General features: G+C 37.8%; 1 protein-coding gene across 2 annotated transcripts in view; it reads right to left on the bottom strand.

Annotated features, from left to right (window-relative positions):
- The window catches only part of cpne5b (copine Vb), a gene marked incomplete at its 3' end in the record, with an annotated part of 164,198 nt that overhangs the window by 128,590 nt on the left and 19,247 nt on the right, over positions 1-16,361 (bottom strand). For both annotated transcript variants that reach the window (XM_079396420.1, XM_079396421.1), the window contains exon 2: positions 402-442. In XM_079396420.1, the coding sequence (XP_079252546.1) occupies positions 402-442 (41 nt within the window). The remainder of the gene's footprint in view (positions 1-401; positions 443-16,361) is intronic.

The following is a 16,361-nucleotide window of genomic DNA, read 5'->3' as shown; positions in this document are numbered from 1 at the left end:
TGAACTATTTCTTTATTATAATCCCTTATCTACCACTCTGGCAGATGAGAAGTAAAGAGATATTTCTTCCAGAAAGGAGAGAGATTCACTTATTTAAAACGCTGAAATTCTATCCACCTCTTTCTTTTCTCCCTCCCTCTTTTTCAGCTCAATCTGTCAGTTCTCTTCAAAGGGTCTCTATGAAACTTGCTACCATTGCTCATTTGAGTTCATGTTTCATTCAGGTTCATTGGAACCATGCAGAGCGTTGTAGATGAGAAGAACTCATCAGAATCACACTGATGTTTGATGAGAGGCGAAAGACAAGAGATTACAGAGAAAACGAGTGGGGGTCGCTAATTAATGCAGAAAGAGTATAAAATGACGATAGCTCAGTTTCATCTTCCAATGGTTGTACTCACGTGGATCAGATTTGGAGAACGTGTCTCTGTCTAAAAGATTCCTGTTGAGAAAGAAAAAAAAACAAGATCAGTATAATTCTGACAGCATGATTAAATGCTATCAGTGACACATTGACATATGAAGCTTTACTGAAGAGGCTTTTTGACAAATTCTTTAAACTGGCTTATTAGAATTGCATAAAAGCAGATATCAGGATAAAGGTTCAAAAATGTTGACTATAGGCTACAAAAATACTAAGGGGATTTTCACATTTAAATCCCGCTTAAGTAACATCGCATTTGTCATTTCAACTACTACATGGGTTATCGCTGCTCAGAAACAAAATTTCACTTTCAACATGTAAGGTAAACTTATGTCTTCTGAAACAATATGTTTCAAAAGACACAGAGCAGCTTTAGCAAAGAAAAGAAAAGGAAATGTTAATGCTAAAATTAACAACAATTGAAGAGTTCAGATGCAAAAACCAAGTGCCGTCTGAAATTTTCTTCAATAATGAGCATTTTTATCATTTATGTTTAGTTATTTCACTTTAATTGCATAGAAAAGGAGCTATACATTGCCATTAGGGAAAGGGAAGTGGTGTGTGGCCAAGTACGGTGACCCATATTCGGAATTTGTGCTCTGCATTTAACCCATCCAAGTGTACACACAGTAGTGAACATACACCAGGAGCAGTGGGCAGCCAATGCTGCGGCACCCAGGGAGCAGTTGGGGGTTTGGTGCCTTGCTCAAGGGTCTCACCTCAGTCGTGGTATTGAGGGTGGAGAGCGTGTTGGTTCTTCACTCCCCCATCTACAATCCCTGCCAGACCTGAGACTCGAACCCGCAACCTTCGGGTTACAAGTCCAACTCTCTATCCATTTGGCCACGACTGCCCCAACTTAGAGTAAAATTACTGAACCTACAAATAGGAGCCTGAAAAAAATGCTAATTTTAGAAGAAAATTTCAGATGGCACTTAGAGGCTTTTGCATCTGAACTCTTCAATTCATTTGAATTTACAAATGTTGCTTAGGTAACTCCTGAAAAAAAGTTTAAAATGAAGCACTAAAATTACTAACTGGAAATAAATAAGTTGGTAATACTTTATATTAGGTGGCCTTAACTACTATGTACTTACGTCAAAAAATAAGTACAATGTACGTATTGTGGTAATATTGGATTGCAAAACACTTTTGCTGCTATTGAGGTGGGATACGGGTAAGGTTAGGGACAGGTTTGGTGGGATGGGTAGGTTTAAGGGTGGGTTAAGGTGTAAGGGATGGGTCAACAGTTTAATTACAAATGTAATTACAGAAATTAATTACAGATGTAACTACATATAGGTATTTTTAAAAAAATAAGTACAATGTAAAAACATGTATGTACACAATAAGTACACTGTATCAAATTATTAATTTAAATGTTAGTGCATTGTAGTTAAGGCCACCTAATATAAAGTGGGACCAATAAGTTAAACTACAAGTGAAATAATATCAAGAATAAAAACTAAAATAAAATGAAAAATCCAACATATTAACAAAAACAATAATAGTATAAAAAATGTAAAATGCTGTTTTCCAATCAATTCAACAACCAAGTATATTAACCTTGTAAGCATGAAAATAAGAATAGGTTTAGTTTAAAACATTGAAACCGAAACCTGTGAAAATCTGACGCTGAAATATGAAACATTGGATAATGACACTGTAATTTACTTTTAACAGTTTTAACAATTGTAATTGTAATAATTGTGAGGACATACACCAAAAATCACATGATCAATGACCAAATGACTCATATTAACCATCATGTGTACATTTGGTTTACGGGCATCTACTTCAGTTTGTTCAATATGTTTTTACCAGCTTATATATCAAGGTACCACAGTATTATATATACCATCAGACAATGCATTCTTTTGTTGCTAAGGTGTTTTCTCTCTGTCAGAGCAGTTTTATAAACATTATATTCTCTGTGGAGATTGTCCTGAAAGTTAAAGGGATAGTTCATCCAGAATTTAAAATACTGTCATCATTTAATCACTCGCATGTCATTATAAATTACTTTATTTTCTGTGAAACATATAAGCAGATATTTTGGAAAATGTTCTTGCTGTCCTTGCATACAGTGAGGTTTGGGATGGGATAAACAACCAAACTCGTGCTCTATATTCCAAGTCTTCTGAAAACATATGCTAAATTTGTGTGAGGAACACACTACAATTTAGCTTGAAAATCTTCCAATTCCTTTTACGTTCCAAATCATATGATGACATATGAGAATTTTGAAGTAAACTACTGCATAAAAGTCAAATGATTTTCTTTAAAAAGCGATCTGAAGGCACACGCTGCTCTCCAGATATGAGGACACTTGATCAGCTGCAGTAAACTCTGAACACAGATATTGATTCCAGCGCTAGAGTTTCACTTCTGTTGATATGCTGTGTGCCTCACTCCCATCGGCATGGCTGTCATCACATCTCAACGTCTAAATCAGAAATGGCATTTCTATTATGAGGATTACCCGCACGCACACACACACTCAGGATGGACTCAGGCAGAATAGATGATCAGTGGGAAATGTGTGGTTTTGCTCTCACTAACAAAGCAGCTGTGATTATAGGTTCTCTCAGCAGCCTCCAGGAAAGGCCCTCACCCTACAAGCTTCTGCTTCACCTCATCTACAGGAACCTGCTCATAATCCTCTCATTTCCCTTAATCAACTGTGTTTATGCCCACTGCAGACGATAATTACCATGTTGCCCTAAGCCATCAGGAATACAGGAACTGACAGCAGAAAAAAAAATGGACTCTCGCGTTCAATACTTTAGGGTGTTTAATTTTTGGTTATGTTTTCTTATTTATCTTTTTATAGTATAAACTGAATTGTAATATAACGTATTTTTATTATAATTGTATGTATTGCTTATTTTACACTATATAGTTAATAAAGGTGAATCCCAATTTCTCCTACTCGTACTTTTTGTTGAGTAAATTATTTTTATTTTTATTTATTTTTTTATAATTTGCAGAACAAATTTTCTAATTAAATTAAAATAACAAAATAAATGAATTGAGTAAATTAATTCAATTATTATATATAGATAAATATGATATATTAATAGATAAAAAAAAAAAAAAATGTGGAAAAAAAAAAGCTACCAGAAGTCTTTTATTTTCGATGAGAGTTGAAGATTTGAGGCAAGATGAGCGACAGTAACTGTTGGCAATGAAACAAAATTGAGCAGAGATAAAATTTATGCAAATGAGCATTTGACTACCAACACCAGTGTAGAGAGTGCTCTTCATGTGATCCACTGCCAGATACAAAAACTGGGTCAGTGACAAATCAGAATGATTACAACAAAGCAAAAGAATTAATGAGCTTAAAATGTGATAAATGCTCAGAAATGTACTCTTTGTATTCATGTTGGTTTAATATGGCGTTGAAAAACATATACCATTTTTTGAGAAAAGTTACAATCAAATGACTCTAAGCATGTAATGTGGTGCAATCAAGTAGTATATATATATATATATATATATATATATATATATATTGTGACGAGTCGGCTGCCTCCCCCCTTATCATCATCACTACCCCGTCCCGTATTCGCCGCCCTTCACCAGGCTCCCGACGGGAGTGGGTGTGTGAGAGAGGAGGGGCGCTGAAACAGCCAGGGCTGGCAGCGTGTGATGAGGCACACCTGATGTGAATAGAGCCTCATCACCGCCGCTGTTTAAATGCCGAGCGCGCCTCTCCTCGGGAGACCGGTCTCTTCCCCGTGCATGCACGCTGGTGTCCTCGTGGGTCCAGGAAGGGAGCGTTGAGAGGATTCCCGCACCGCCAAAGACGCGAGCTGCCGGACCCGCAGTCCGGATAGAGCCGAGCACCCGTGAGACGGCTGACGGGCCAGGATGCCGGGCCGTCGAATCCCCCGGAAGTGCCGTTGGCCGGACGTTGGATGAAGCCACTCAGGAGAAGCCGCCGCCACTCGCGCCCCGGCCCCGAGAGGGGAGCGCGTGCCGCCACCGGACTCCGCCCCTTACCTGGACCCTTCCCTTCCGAACACTGCCTCCCTTCACGAACCCCGCAGCACGACGAGGACACCAGATCCCCTGTTTATTTTGGACACTTTTACCCCCTTTTGGACACTTTCTTTGATTATTTTGTTTAAGAAAAACCTCTCCGAGGCCTGACGCCACACCCACTGTGTCTGTCGTTTGCTCCTCCCGCCACAATATATATATAAAGCTGCACTTTTGAGAAGGGGTTTCAAAGTGCAAGTTTTTGAAAACTATACTATTATTGTCTCTGTGTAAACTACAGAAATGTGAATTTGTGCAAACTGTCAAATGGTGCACGTGCATAATATGTGTTCAGTCTATAGCGTGAGTACTTGACAACCATAAAACAGCGTTTTTAGCTATTTTCACAGATTCTGTATGAACGGATTGTTTTGACAACGTTGTCATCTGTATGCGAAACTTTCAAAATTAGAACTTAAAAACTTTTTTTTTTAGTTGTTCTAATGTAAATATTCCTTTATTCTACTAACACTAACCACAACCTAACAATCTACTAATACTCTAATGAGAGCAGTTGCTTATACGTACTTATAGAAGAAATGTTACATAAAGTTACTTATAGTTAGAAGAATGTCTTAACTGGACTATTGAGGGGAATTTTTTTTTACAAATGAGTCACACTGCATTATGTTTTACAAGCTGGTATAACTTTACCTTGCCATGACAACAAATTATTTGATATTTTAAGAAACTTATTGAACTTGTCACACAGTCATGAGGATCTGAGGATCTTTTCTATATCACACCACACTCTCCCACTCCCTCACTGTCATAAACGCAACCTTAACCAAGTTTACATGTAAACGTGTCACCATCTCCAATTTCAACAAATTTGAGAAATAAGGAGCTTTCAATCGAGAATTTAAATAATTTTGATAATAACGTGTGAAACGTTTTGCCTGTGTCCAAAAAGCTTGTTGAAAAAGCATGAAGCAGGTGTGGATGATTATCTTCGTAAATTACGTTCTTTGCTTGGTGAGTTTAATTTCAATTACTCATCCACTTTTAAACAGCCCAAAATGTAATTAACTTTAAGTATTGTCCTCTGCATATCAAAGAGCAAATAATCAGCCTGATCTTCTCTGTCACGCTTGTTGAAAGACATTGCGAGGGCTTGCACAAAAAAGCAGTTGATTTTTCAGAAAATAACCAAACAAAACCTTCTGCTTGTTTTGCTATAAACCTCTTGCTAATTTTATCTAGCAATATGCAAGCCCTCAAGACCATGTAAAATGCATTTTTAAGTAGCATCCTCTCAAAGATGAACAGCTATACTATATCATAGTGATGGCTCAGCATGAGTACCTGCCATTCTTCATTAATTGCTAACTCTATGACAGCAAGTGCCATCATTAAACTCTATTCATGTCCTTGTCATCACACCTACTGAAAATCAGAATATCTTGTCCAAAGCTCAGCAAAGGTTCTTTTCTCTCTCTCCAGGCTCTGAGGTATCCTCCTGGAGGTTTAATTATAGCCTTTAAGAGCTGTGAGATGAAGCTGGATCTGTTATGAGTATCGCTCTGAACCCCCTGTGTCTCGACAGCAGGGAACCATTCCAACTTGTTTCCTTCTTTCCGTGTCAATCCTTCTTTCTACAGTGAAATTTATATATCCCAGTTCGATACTATGTGACCCTGAGAAATGTGCTGTTGAGGTCAACAGAGAATTCATTAAAGATTAATCAAAAATGTTGATTCATTTCGGAAAGGTTATCTGAGAGCTGTGTGGATGGGCACGGGCTACTTGGACACGTCTGGAGTAGCATGATTGTGTTACTGTGGCAATGGAAATTATTGTTTTGTTGAGTGTGACATGGTGTGATTATATCACAGTGGTATAACGGTTAAGCAGGTTCTTGCGACTTTAAAGATCAATGAACAGTTTCCTTTCTGTGGTAATGTGAAGGAAAGCCTGGGCTAAAAAGGATATTCAACATAATATATTTTCGACATACAGTCTATATGGTTGTGATGATAAACAGAGAGAACACTGTAGATCCCTGTACTGACCTTGCATTCTGTGTTTTTGTCACATGTATTGTAGATGTACAATAATACACTTGCAATGTTGGACTTGTACACTCTAAAAATGGCTGGGTTAAAAATAACTTAACTACTTGGGTGACTCATTTTAACACAACAGGCTGGGTTCCTTGTATATTATGGACCATTCGACAGTTCGATATGTATGTTGGTTTTTTAAGTCAGTTAAAGCACTGACAAGAATTTTTTTAGCAAAATATGTTATTTCAGCAGTGAAATTTTAAGAATTATCTTTTTCTAAGTGGAGAAATATCTGGTTATGAGTTACCAAAGTAAATCATATTTCAGAAGTTTGCATCATTGGTCATTTACAAAAGTAACAAAGTAACAGTTTCAGATGATCATAACATTAATAATGTTTAATTTATATAGCGCCTTTCTCAAGCTCCCAACAATTTGTGAAGTGAGTGAAGTGACATACTGCCAAGTATGGTGACCCATACTCAGAATTCGTGCTCTGCATTTAACCCATTTAACCCAACGTGCACATACACAGCAGTGAACACACACACACCGTGAACACACACCCGGAGCAGTGGGCAGCCATTTATGCTGCGGCGCCCGGGTAGCAGTTGGGGGTTCGGTGCCTTGCTCAAGGGCACCTCAGTCGTGGTATTGAGGGTGGAGAGAGCGCTGTACATTCACTCCCTCCACCTACAATCCCTGCCGGCCCGAGACTCGAACCCGCAACCTTACGAGTCCGACTCTCTTACCATTAGGCCACAACTTCCCACTCACAGTAACAGTAGTTCACAGTAACAGTAGCAAACAAACCATAATTTCATACATAATCACTTAAATGGACAGTTGGCCCAAGTCCAAGACATGAGCGACTGCAGTTGCATATCACAATAGTAGTGCAAACAACCAAATACAAACAGAAAAACATAACCATTTTTAAGAAGAATCACATTATGACAGGTAGTACTGGTTAAACAAATTGGCTTTGAGTTTAGACTTAAATTCATGCAGTGTGGATATTGTCCTTAGAGACAGTGGCAATTAGTTCCAAAGCTTAGGAGCCAAAACAGTGAAAGACCTGCCTCCCATAGATGATAGACGGAATCGCAGTACACAAAGAAGCTCACCTCCAGATAATCGAAGTGGTCAAGAGGGAATAAAAGGAGAAAGTAAGTTCGACAGATAGGAAGGAGCAAGACCATAGAGTAACATAAAGGTAAGCAGAAGATATTTGTAAATAAGACAACACAGGTAGCCAGTGAAGATTAAATAGGAGTGATATGAGCAGGCTATTTAATGTAAGTTAACATTCTCACAGCAGAGTTTTGAATATATTGCAAATGGGAGAAAGAGTACACTGGTAGTCCAGAAAAAAATAGAATTACAGTAATTGAGATGTGATAAATGCAAGTACTAATGATTCAGCATCTTCTGAACTGACATAGGACCAGACTTTGGCAATACGGAAAAGTTGAAAAACGTAGCTTAAGTTTACTAATATAAGCATCTAAGGCCAGTGAAGGGTCAAGAATGATACCTAAGTTTTTGACAGTGGCAGATGGAGTAACTGATGTAGCTTCAAGGTCAAGTCTGGGAGCATTAGTTAAATTTTTTGTGAGTTTGAGGGCCGATGAGTAAGATTTTTTAGTCAAATTAAAACTGAGAAAATTGGAGTTTAGCCAGGTCTTTAACTCATTGATACATGGCGATAGTGATGCAGGCTCGTGAATAGTGTCCGGTCAGCAAGCACTATATATCTGAATATCATCGGCATAGCAGTGGTACTGAAAACCATGGCGGCAAATAATTTGTCCAAGAGCCATAATGTAAATAATAAACAATAATGGGCTGAGAACTGAGCCTTGTGCAACACCGTTTGAGTAAGACAGTGGGGAATTTATAGTTATGCATGGTGATATAGTATTGTCTGTCTGCCGTATAAGAGGAAAACCAGGATAACGCAGCTTCTGACATGCCAAACTCTGAAAGGTGCATGAGTAATAATGACAGACAGTATCAAAAGCTGAGCTGAGATCGAGTAATAAGAGTATGGAATGATTGCTCAAATCACCAAAAAGTAGGAGGTCACTGATAACCCTTACTAAAGTAGTTTCAGTACTGTGATGCAAGCAAAAGCTAGGAATGGTTTTCAAAAAATATTATTGTTACATTTTCATTTGATCACATTTTAAAAGATTCATTAATTAAATTAATTATTTATTAATTAAACATGATTTTTGATTGCAAAAATTTATTTTAACCATTAAAACGGAATAAAAAAATAATAACAATAATTTCATAGGGCCCATACACATGCATCTGTTATATGTGTATTTTATTGTGTATTTATTCATTTTTCACAACCTGAGAAATGAGACAGCATGCAACAGCTGTGGTCCACAAACATTAGGTTTGAAAACAACGTTGAATATTCCTTTAACAAAGTCACACTCATCTCTTTGCTCCAGGACAATGCAACGATTCTTGACTTCAGCGAGGGAATGTTGAAGTGGCAATGTGATGCAAACCTGTGAGATGGCATTGGAAACAGACGACTGGCTGTTATCGAATCCCGAGAGGGTTCGTACATGAGAGTAGTAGAGTGTTGTGAGGTGGCAGTTTTGCTTTGCCACCAGAATCGTCAGGCACAGCAGAAAGACTATAAAGGAAGCGGTCTACAGGCTTCTTCCCACAAGAGAGAACATACCGACTGCTCTGGAGAAGATGCCAGCTCTATTTTCTGCAACCTTCTGCTTGATTTCACATATTTCATCTCATCAGTCTTCTCCTTCCATATTTCTCTCTCTCTTTCTCACTGTGTCTCTCTCTGTCTATGTCACTTTCTCTTTCTCTCTCTCTCTGGCATCAAACTCTGATCACTATGAACTCGAAGGCTTTGATCACTAAAAAAACAGCGCTCGCCACTCAGTAAATCAATGCCCTGGAGTCACAGTCCTGTGTGTGTGTGTCTGTCTGTGAAAAAGCAGGCACTGACACTTGAAATATAATGGAAGAGCGGCCAAAGAAGCATCAACTCTGTCATCCAGCAAATGTATTTTTAAATCACTTCTGCTTTTATTTACACTATCTAGGTTTAGGGTTGAATTTGGTGTAGAAGGTATGTCATTTTCCAACACAATAGAGCATTAAACTTTTAGCGACACTCCCCAGACATTTGAATTCTGAACCACCGCAATGCATGCCTGTACCAACATAATAAAATATGGCCACAGACACATATTGAACACATGTTTTAGTGCCACTTACTGGACAAATTCACTTCGAAACTGCTGAGAAACAAGCAGTAAGGTATGGTGTTGCAGAAACATTGGCACAAGTGTGTATTTCCAATGAGCCTTGCTTGAGTGATATGGAGATATTTTGAATTTGTTAATCACAAAAAAACAGAATTGTTTTTTTTTGTTTGTTTTTTTTGTCGAAGATCACTTGACCAAACCAGAAAACCGGTTCCATCGCATTCGCTTGTCGAAGAAAGTTTGAACAGCAGTAACTGATCGTGATATCTATGGACTTTTAGATATCAGTCTGCATATGCGATTGTCATCTTTGGTATCTCCTTTAAAGCCATTTTAAGTATAACAGCTTCATATTTACCAGGCTATTTTAGAGAAATCAATGGAGGCCCAGAAATGCCATTTAAAAATAAAATACTAGAATCAACTAGAAATGTATTAATTAAAAAAATAATAATGTAATGTAAATTAACAAATCATTTTTCAGATTGAATAATAAATAGACAAAGTTAAAACTTTAATTAATTTTTAATTTGATATTTAATTTGCTATTTTAATATGTTAAATGCAATATAAATGTGACGCTAAAATATTCATAACTAAACAAATATTTAAAAAAATGTAGTTAAATGTGACAGGTTGGCTGTACTTTCAAAATGACTAATAAATAGATATGTTAAAACTTTTTTTATATATTTACTTGACTTGTAATGATATAATAAGCATTTTTAAATTCAACTTTTACATTGAAAAATAAATTAAACTGTTTAAAATTCAAGCATTTATTGGTCAATTTATTTTTTGAATCAATATATTGTTAAATCATTACTTTACTGAAGTACCACTCATTTTTCACCGCAGTCAATAGGTTATCTGATTAAACATCTGCATCTCAAAACCAATAAACAAAAGACATATACGATAATGAAGCCTGTCACCATCCCAAATCGGTCTTCTACATCTTAAAGCAACAAAGCTTTGATGTCTTCTAGATTTAGCTGCAGGCAAACCCGTTTTCTCAAGCTGGATTAGAGGAGATGATGTAATATATTTTACAATTTCTTGATTGATGTATCAATTTGACAGCAGGATCTCTGAATAAAGGAAACCCTCAAGGGGAGCTGACACATGATGTGTTTGAGGGGTGTGAATTACCATCTAGGGACCACCTAAAAGCATCTTTATTTAGATGATGATGCAGTCTAGACTTCTGGAATCCCTGGACAGATTCATTTGCATCAAATTAAGCTCAGCGATCATTTTACATCACATTATATTACTGAAGCAAAAATAGTCAAAGTTGACATTTGTTTTTCTTGTGTTTTAACTTACTCTGAGTCTGAATATGCCTTCTTCTATATTATATAGTAAACGAAAACAGTACGCAGTATGTCCAAATTCAAAGTAATCAAATCAGTAAACATTAAAGTACCTGGATGACCAAATACTTCCAATGAGATTCTGCAGCGCACCTACAATGGACACTTTACTATCCCATGAGGCCATGGAAGATGCATTGTAAATGGCAATGGAACTATAGATATGTATAAGTAGATTCCACATTCAACCGCTCCAGACATGTCGACATGTCCGCCATCTTGGAATGGTCAAAGTGTCAGTTTTCCAATCAATAACTGTTTCAATGACCTTTCATACAGCGGCCCGAAGAAACAGCCTCTAATGAGGCATCTACGTATATACATCTATAAATGAAACGACGCAACTGATAGTGGTAGGTCATGCGCAAGTAACAACATGTGGGATGTAGTATGTCCAAATTCATTCATACTATCGATCCACCTATTATCTTTTATATAATATAAAGAATTATTTTAATGCTTTTGTATTCAATCACAAAGGTTTTGCGTTTCCCCAAAAATTGGCATTTCCTCGCAAAGGTTTTGCATTTCTTTGGGTTCAGTCATAGAAGCACTGAAATAGTTTTTGCTCTCACCTCATATTATTTCCATCAACAGTTTTGTGAACAAGCACAAAAGTTCTGCAAAATGTAGTACAAGAGATCCAAAAGAAGCCTTTATGTAATCTTCCGAAAAGTATTTAGAGAACAGTGTTTTGGTGGTGAATGACTATATGTCAGTACAGAGTGACATTTCTTTTTGAGAGTAGGCCTATTTTGCATACAAGAGCTATTGACAACTGCTGATTTCACTGGAGGGAACGTGTTATTAAAATGTTCTAAACATTGACCTTAGTATAAATGTGACACATTAACTTCAGAATAGCTGACAGCAAACACACCCACAATCTCTGGACATCACGTCTTTCGTTATGTTTTTGTGGAGTTCTGTATATGTAAGTGTGAATGCGGGGGCTAGGTGTGATAATACTTGTGATATAGACAGTTGAAACGATCTGTGGGAGGCCATGTTTTGCTCCCACTGTTTACTTCCTTTTAAAATTGCATTTTTCTGCTGCTTTTAGTCTCTGTAAAGTTCCCTTCAGGGAGCGAGTCATGTAATTAGCCATGATTAACTAGATGTCTAATGTGCAAGTAATGACACAAAATAAACAAAAAAACGACACTGAAATATTATGCGCTTAATGGGCTCCTGAAGATCGTTAAACACCATAAGAAATTTGTATTCATAATGTTATTTTGCAAGCCCTTCGGATTTGGTAACCAAATCTCGCTCTCCAGAATTTACTCCCATTATAAACTCAATTAAAAATCCCCCACTTCCACTTTGAGGTCATTTTTTGCCAGCTGATTTTTGAGGTTACTCCAGCAGTCCGGCTACACTGAAGAAGTGAGTCAGTGCCAGGGGTATAAGCGCCATAGATATGAGTGTTCCCCTTCAGGAACTCGAGCTGCGTCAAAAACGCTATGGCGTTCCCATAGCGTTTTCGACGTAGCGCCTCGTTCCCTTCGGGGAACCATGGTTACATATGTAACCTGGGACGTTTTCTCATTTCACAAGATGTCTTGTCTTTTATTGTCTTTATTAAACTAAAAATGGACAAACCACAGAAGTGTAAATCACAAGCACAACATCAACAAATCCACATAAGTAAGAACTGTCCATCTTGACTGCACTTATTTCACTCCTTCCCTAACTGAAGCCGCCTACTATCGTCTACTTTTTAAGCAAAGCGTTTGCCATTTCATATGAGCCTATGGATATGGCCTTGGTCAGTACACATGCTGGACTCTCTTGTGAATTTCTGGTGCTAGGCAAACAGCATGTGTCATCTGCACTCAGGGGGCGGTATACAACATAAAACAGGCCTATATCCTGCCCCTTTTTTCTCTCCAACAGAGGCCTCCTGTGCAACTCCCCTGGAGTTTTAACACACACACATACACCCCACAGAGAGCACACACTCTGGCGTCTGGGAATGCCCGTTCCTGCCCTTAAAGTGCCTCCAATCAGCACTGCCAGCCCCCCGCTCAACACCACCTGAGCAGCGAAGTTAGAGAGGACAAAGAGGCTTTAGCCTATTTTAGTCCCTGAGCTGGAGATAATGTCCACTGTTCAGGCCAGCTGGCTGAAAGAGAAGCTGTTGAGGGAAAGACCGGTGATATCTCAGAGATGGAGCTCTATTTATGGGGTGGGGGCAGTGATTTGACCCTGAGTGGGGCGGTGGAGGGTTGTAATATAGCGCTGATTACGATACCTTCTGAATAACGGTCACCTTCGGCCCCCTGTCTGTTGGGTCTCCAAGTCTTTCTCTACATTTTCTACCCTGTTTCCTTCTGTTCAGATGTTTTATTTCCATGTGTCAATGCGTGTGCTAGCCATGTCTGCTTTGTGAACGAATCTTTATTTTGAACTTTATTTTGAAAGAGTTTATGGTTTAAGTCAGCACAGATCTACAAGTCATTCAATCAAAGCTCATTTTTGGATGTGCCTGACAATCACTCAGACTCAAAATTAGCCAATAACCCATGTTGTCCATTTAGTCCAAGTACAATGGACCGAGTGCAGCACAGACATGTCCGATATGGGTTTCAAGGAGGCAAAATGTATGTCTCTGATGTCTTTTGTTGCAGAGCATAACAAATAAAGTGTATTGGAAATATAACACTTATAATGGTTCTCGAGTCAAGAGTCAGTTAATAGTTACAACAGAGTCACCAGGACACTGAACTGAGAAAATAGTCTGGACTCAAATTACTTAAATGAGGGGGCAAAATAGAAGATTTTTATGGTTTACGTAAAAAGATAGTTGATTAAGTCGATTCACTTCATATGCTCTAGACATGTAAATCTGCGTTTCACATCATTGCATGCTTTAATGATGAAAAATTGCATATATGTGATGTCATTGTGTGATTACGAAAACAAACTGGTGATTCAAAGTGTCCGAAAGACTGTCCGCATCACTAGCATGTATTACACCTGTGCTTTTGCATGAAATATAAATGTTCTGCTCCATTGTGCTGAGGTTTTGTTCACTACTGGTTGTAGACGTCAAGATGTTGGAGAAATGTAAAATAGAAGAAATTAAAGCACTCTAAAAGTGTTCTGAGCTTGTTACAACCCAAACTGGGAACGCGTTGTATCAGCGCTCAGTAGAAACATGGGATAATTTGACATGGGTCCTGACACACATTATGAGAGAGTTCTGCCACAGCTGGAAAATCAGTTGTTGGAACAAACGGAATTGTTAAGCAGCATGAGACAGGAAGACAAGACAGTGTGAAACATCGACAACTATATATTGAAGCTATAAACATCAGAACCTAGCGCTGAGACTGAACCAGGAGGGACCTAACAAGTCCATAATGCTGCAACGTATAACACATTCACAGCCCATCAGAATATATTTAAATTTTTATATTTAAAGATAATGTTAAAAGTATTTGCAACGTATTTTAATTTTGTAATGTGACATCCTAGGGAATGAAACACAATTTTCATTACCTAGTGTACTGAGCGTCCATGAGCTGCCATGAGCAAAGATTCAAACTGCATTCTTTTAATTAAGGCGTACTGCAATGCCATTTACATATACGGGAATGTTAATGGAAATGAACAGAATGCTAATGCTACTGTTTTATAGAAGTCCTTAGTTTGAAGTCAAATGTCTACTTTTACAGCAGTTATTTACCAGGGCATGGAGAGCTAATAATCTAATTGTTAGAAGAATTGGTGTTATTTCCATAAACAATAAAATACTACCTTAATAATTGGCAAGATTTTACAAAACAATGCCTACATAGGTTTCTGCATATTAGTTAGCATTAGCCAAAAAGTTAACATGCTAAAGTCATTTTATAGGTGTTTAATATTTGGATTAAAGCTAAACTGTAGATTTTGGCCCGGTTGGCCAAATGTGAGTTGGACTTTGGCTCCACTGTTCCGAACAGATGAATCTGATGGTTTGAGGATAAATAAACAATTCTGAAAAATGTTCTGGAAATCTAAAAAATGTCTTATATGCCACTGTTGTTTTTGGCTTGACAAAATGACAAATGACAGAAGTATGCAGTCTCCTTGCAAAATCTGTCGCAACAGCTCTAAAATATAAATAATGACTAACGGTTTACTGTAGTGATTCAGGTTAAGCCAATAACATGGTTTGGAAGATGGATTTATGATGTCCTCGCTCATTTCGATTTTGTCAGTTACAGACTGCAAACTTACTTAAAAAGAAACATTGTTTATGAACAATGTACACTGATGAACCATTCACAGTAAGTTCATGTCTTACTGTATATTAACAAGGCAAACAGGGTCCATTTTAATGTCATGTTGACTTGAAATTAGGGCTTGATGATTAATATCTAAACAAAATAATTTTCCTATGTTGGTTAATTAGTCTTTTTTTATCCTGTTAATACTTTCCCCAGGGTTGCCAGGTCAGCCAAACAAAATAAGCCTGTTTGTTATCAAATCTAGACTAAAACTAGTCCAATTGCATTTTTCCTGCAGTTTTCAGCTCCATCAAAATAGTGTTCAGGGGTTGGAGGTGATTGCTTTATTTAAAAATGGACTAAAAAAACTACCTGCGGCGGCAGCCCGAATTACCAACCCTGACTTTCTTCTTAAAACATACTACATCGTGTGTAGTCACATGACTCCATCCAGTCAGAGGCATGGAAGCAACATAGAGAAGAACTCAAACACCGAGTCATCTGAGCAACAGGAGCAGCGTAAAAATTAGCTTTTTACATATTTTTAATGTGACAATATCCTTTTTACATTAAAACTGAAATTTAAAATGCTAAATACAATGATAAAAAATCCTGCAAAACTCCTATGGTCTCCAACAAAAGCACCAGCTTCCTCAGATCAAACATCTCTCTGAGTGGTTCAACGGGTCGCCATGACAACTCTGAAACTGATGTTATCACAGGACTGTTGGATCTGTCAGACGTCAGAGCCCAAATTGAGAGGTAGAGTATGAAATCTGAGTCAAGAGAGAAAGATTCAGAAAATACAGAACAAACGCATGTGTGTCGTTTACTTCTGAAATAAAGAGACTGATTGAGTCTTCTTCTCATCTGACAAATGAAACATCAAAGTACCGAGGACAATAAAATTAAGCACCACAGAGGAGAGCTGCAAAAAGCCTGTCCGGAGAGGCCCCATCAGCGCAATTAATGCTGTCAACACCCTGTTTGTCAGTGCAGATCAAAGTCAACGTAAATAACGCCTGACTGCA

The sequence above is a fragment of the Barbus barbus genome, assembly GCF_936440315.1.
Source record: "Barbus barbus genome assembly, chromosome: 37".
Taxonomy (NCBI): Eukaryota; Metazoa; Chordata; class Actinopteri; order Cypriniformes; family Cyprinidae; genus Barbus; species Barbus barbus.
Note: the sequence above shows the minus strand (reverse complement) of the source record. Positions and strands in the feature narration are given on the sequence as shown.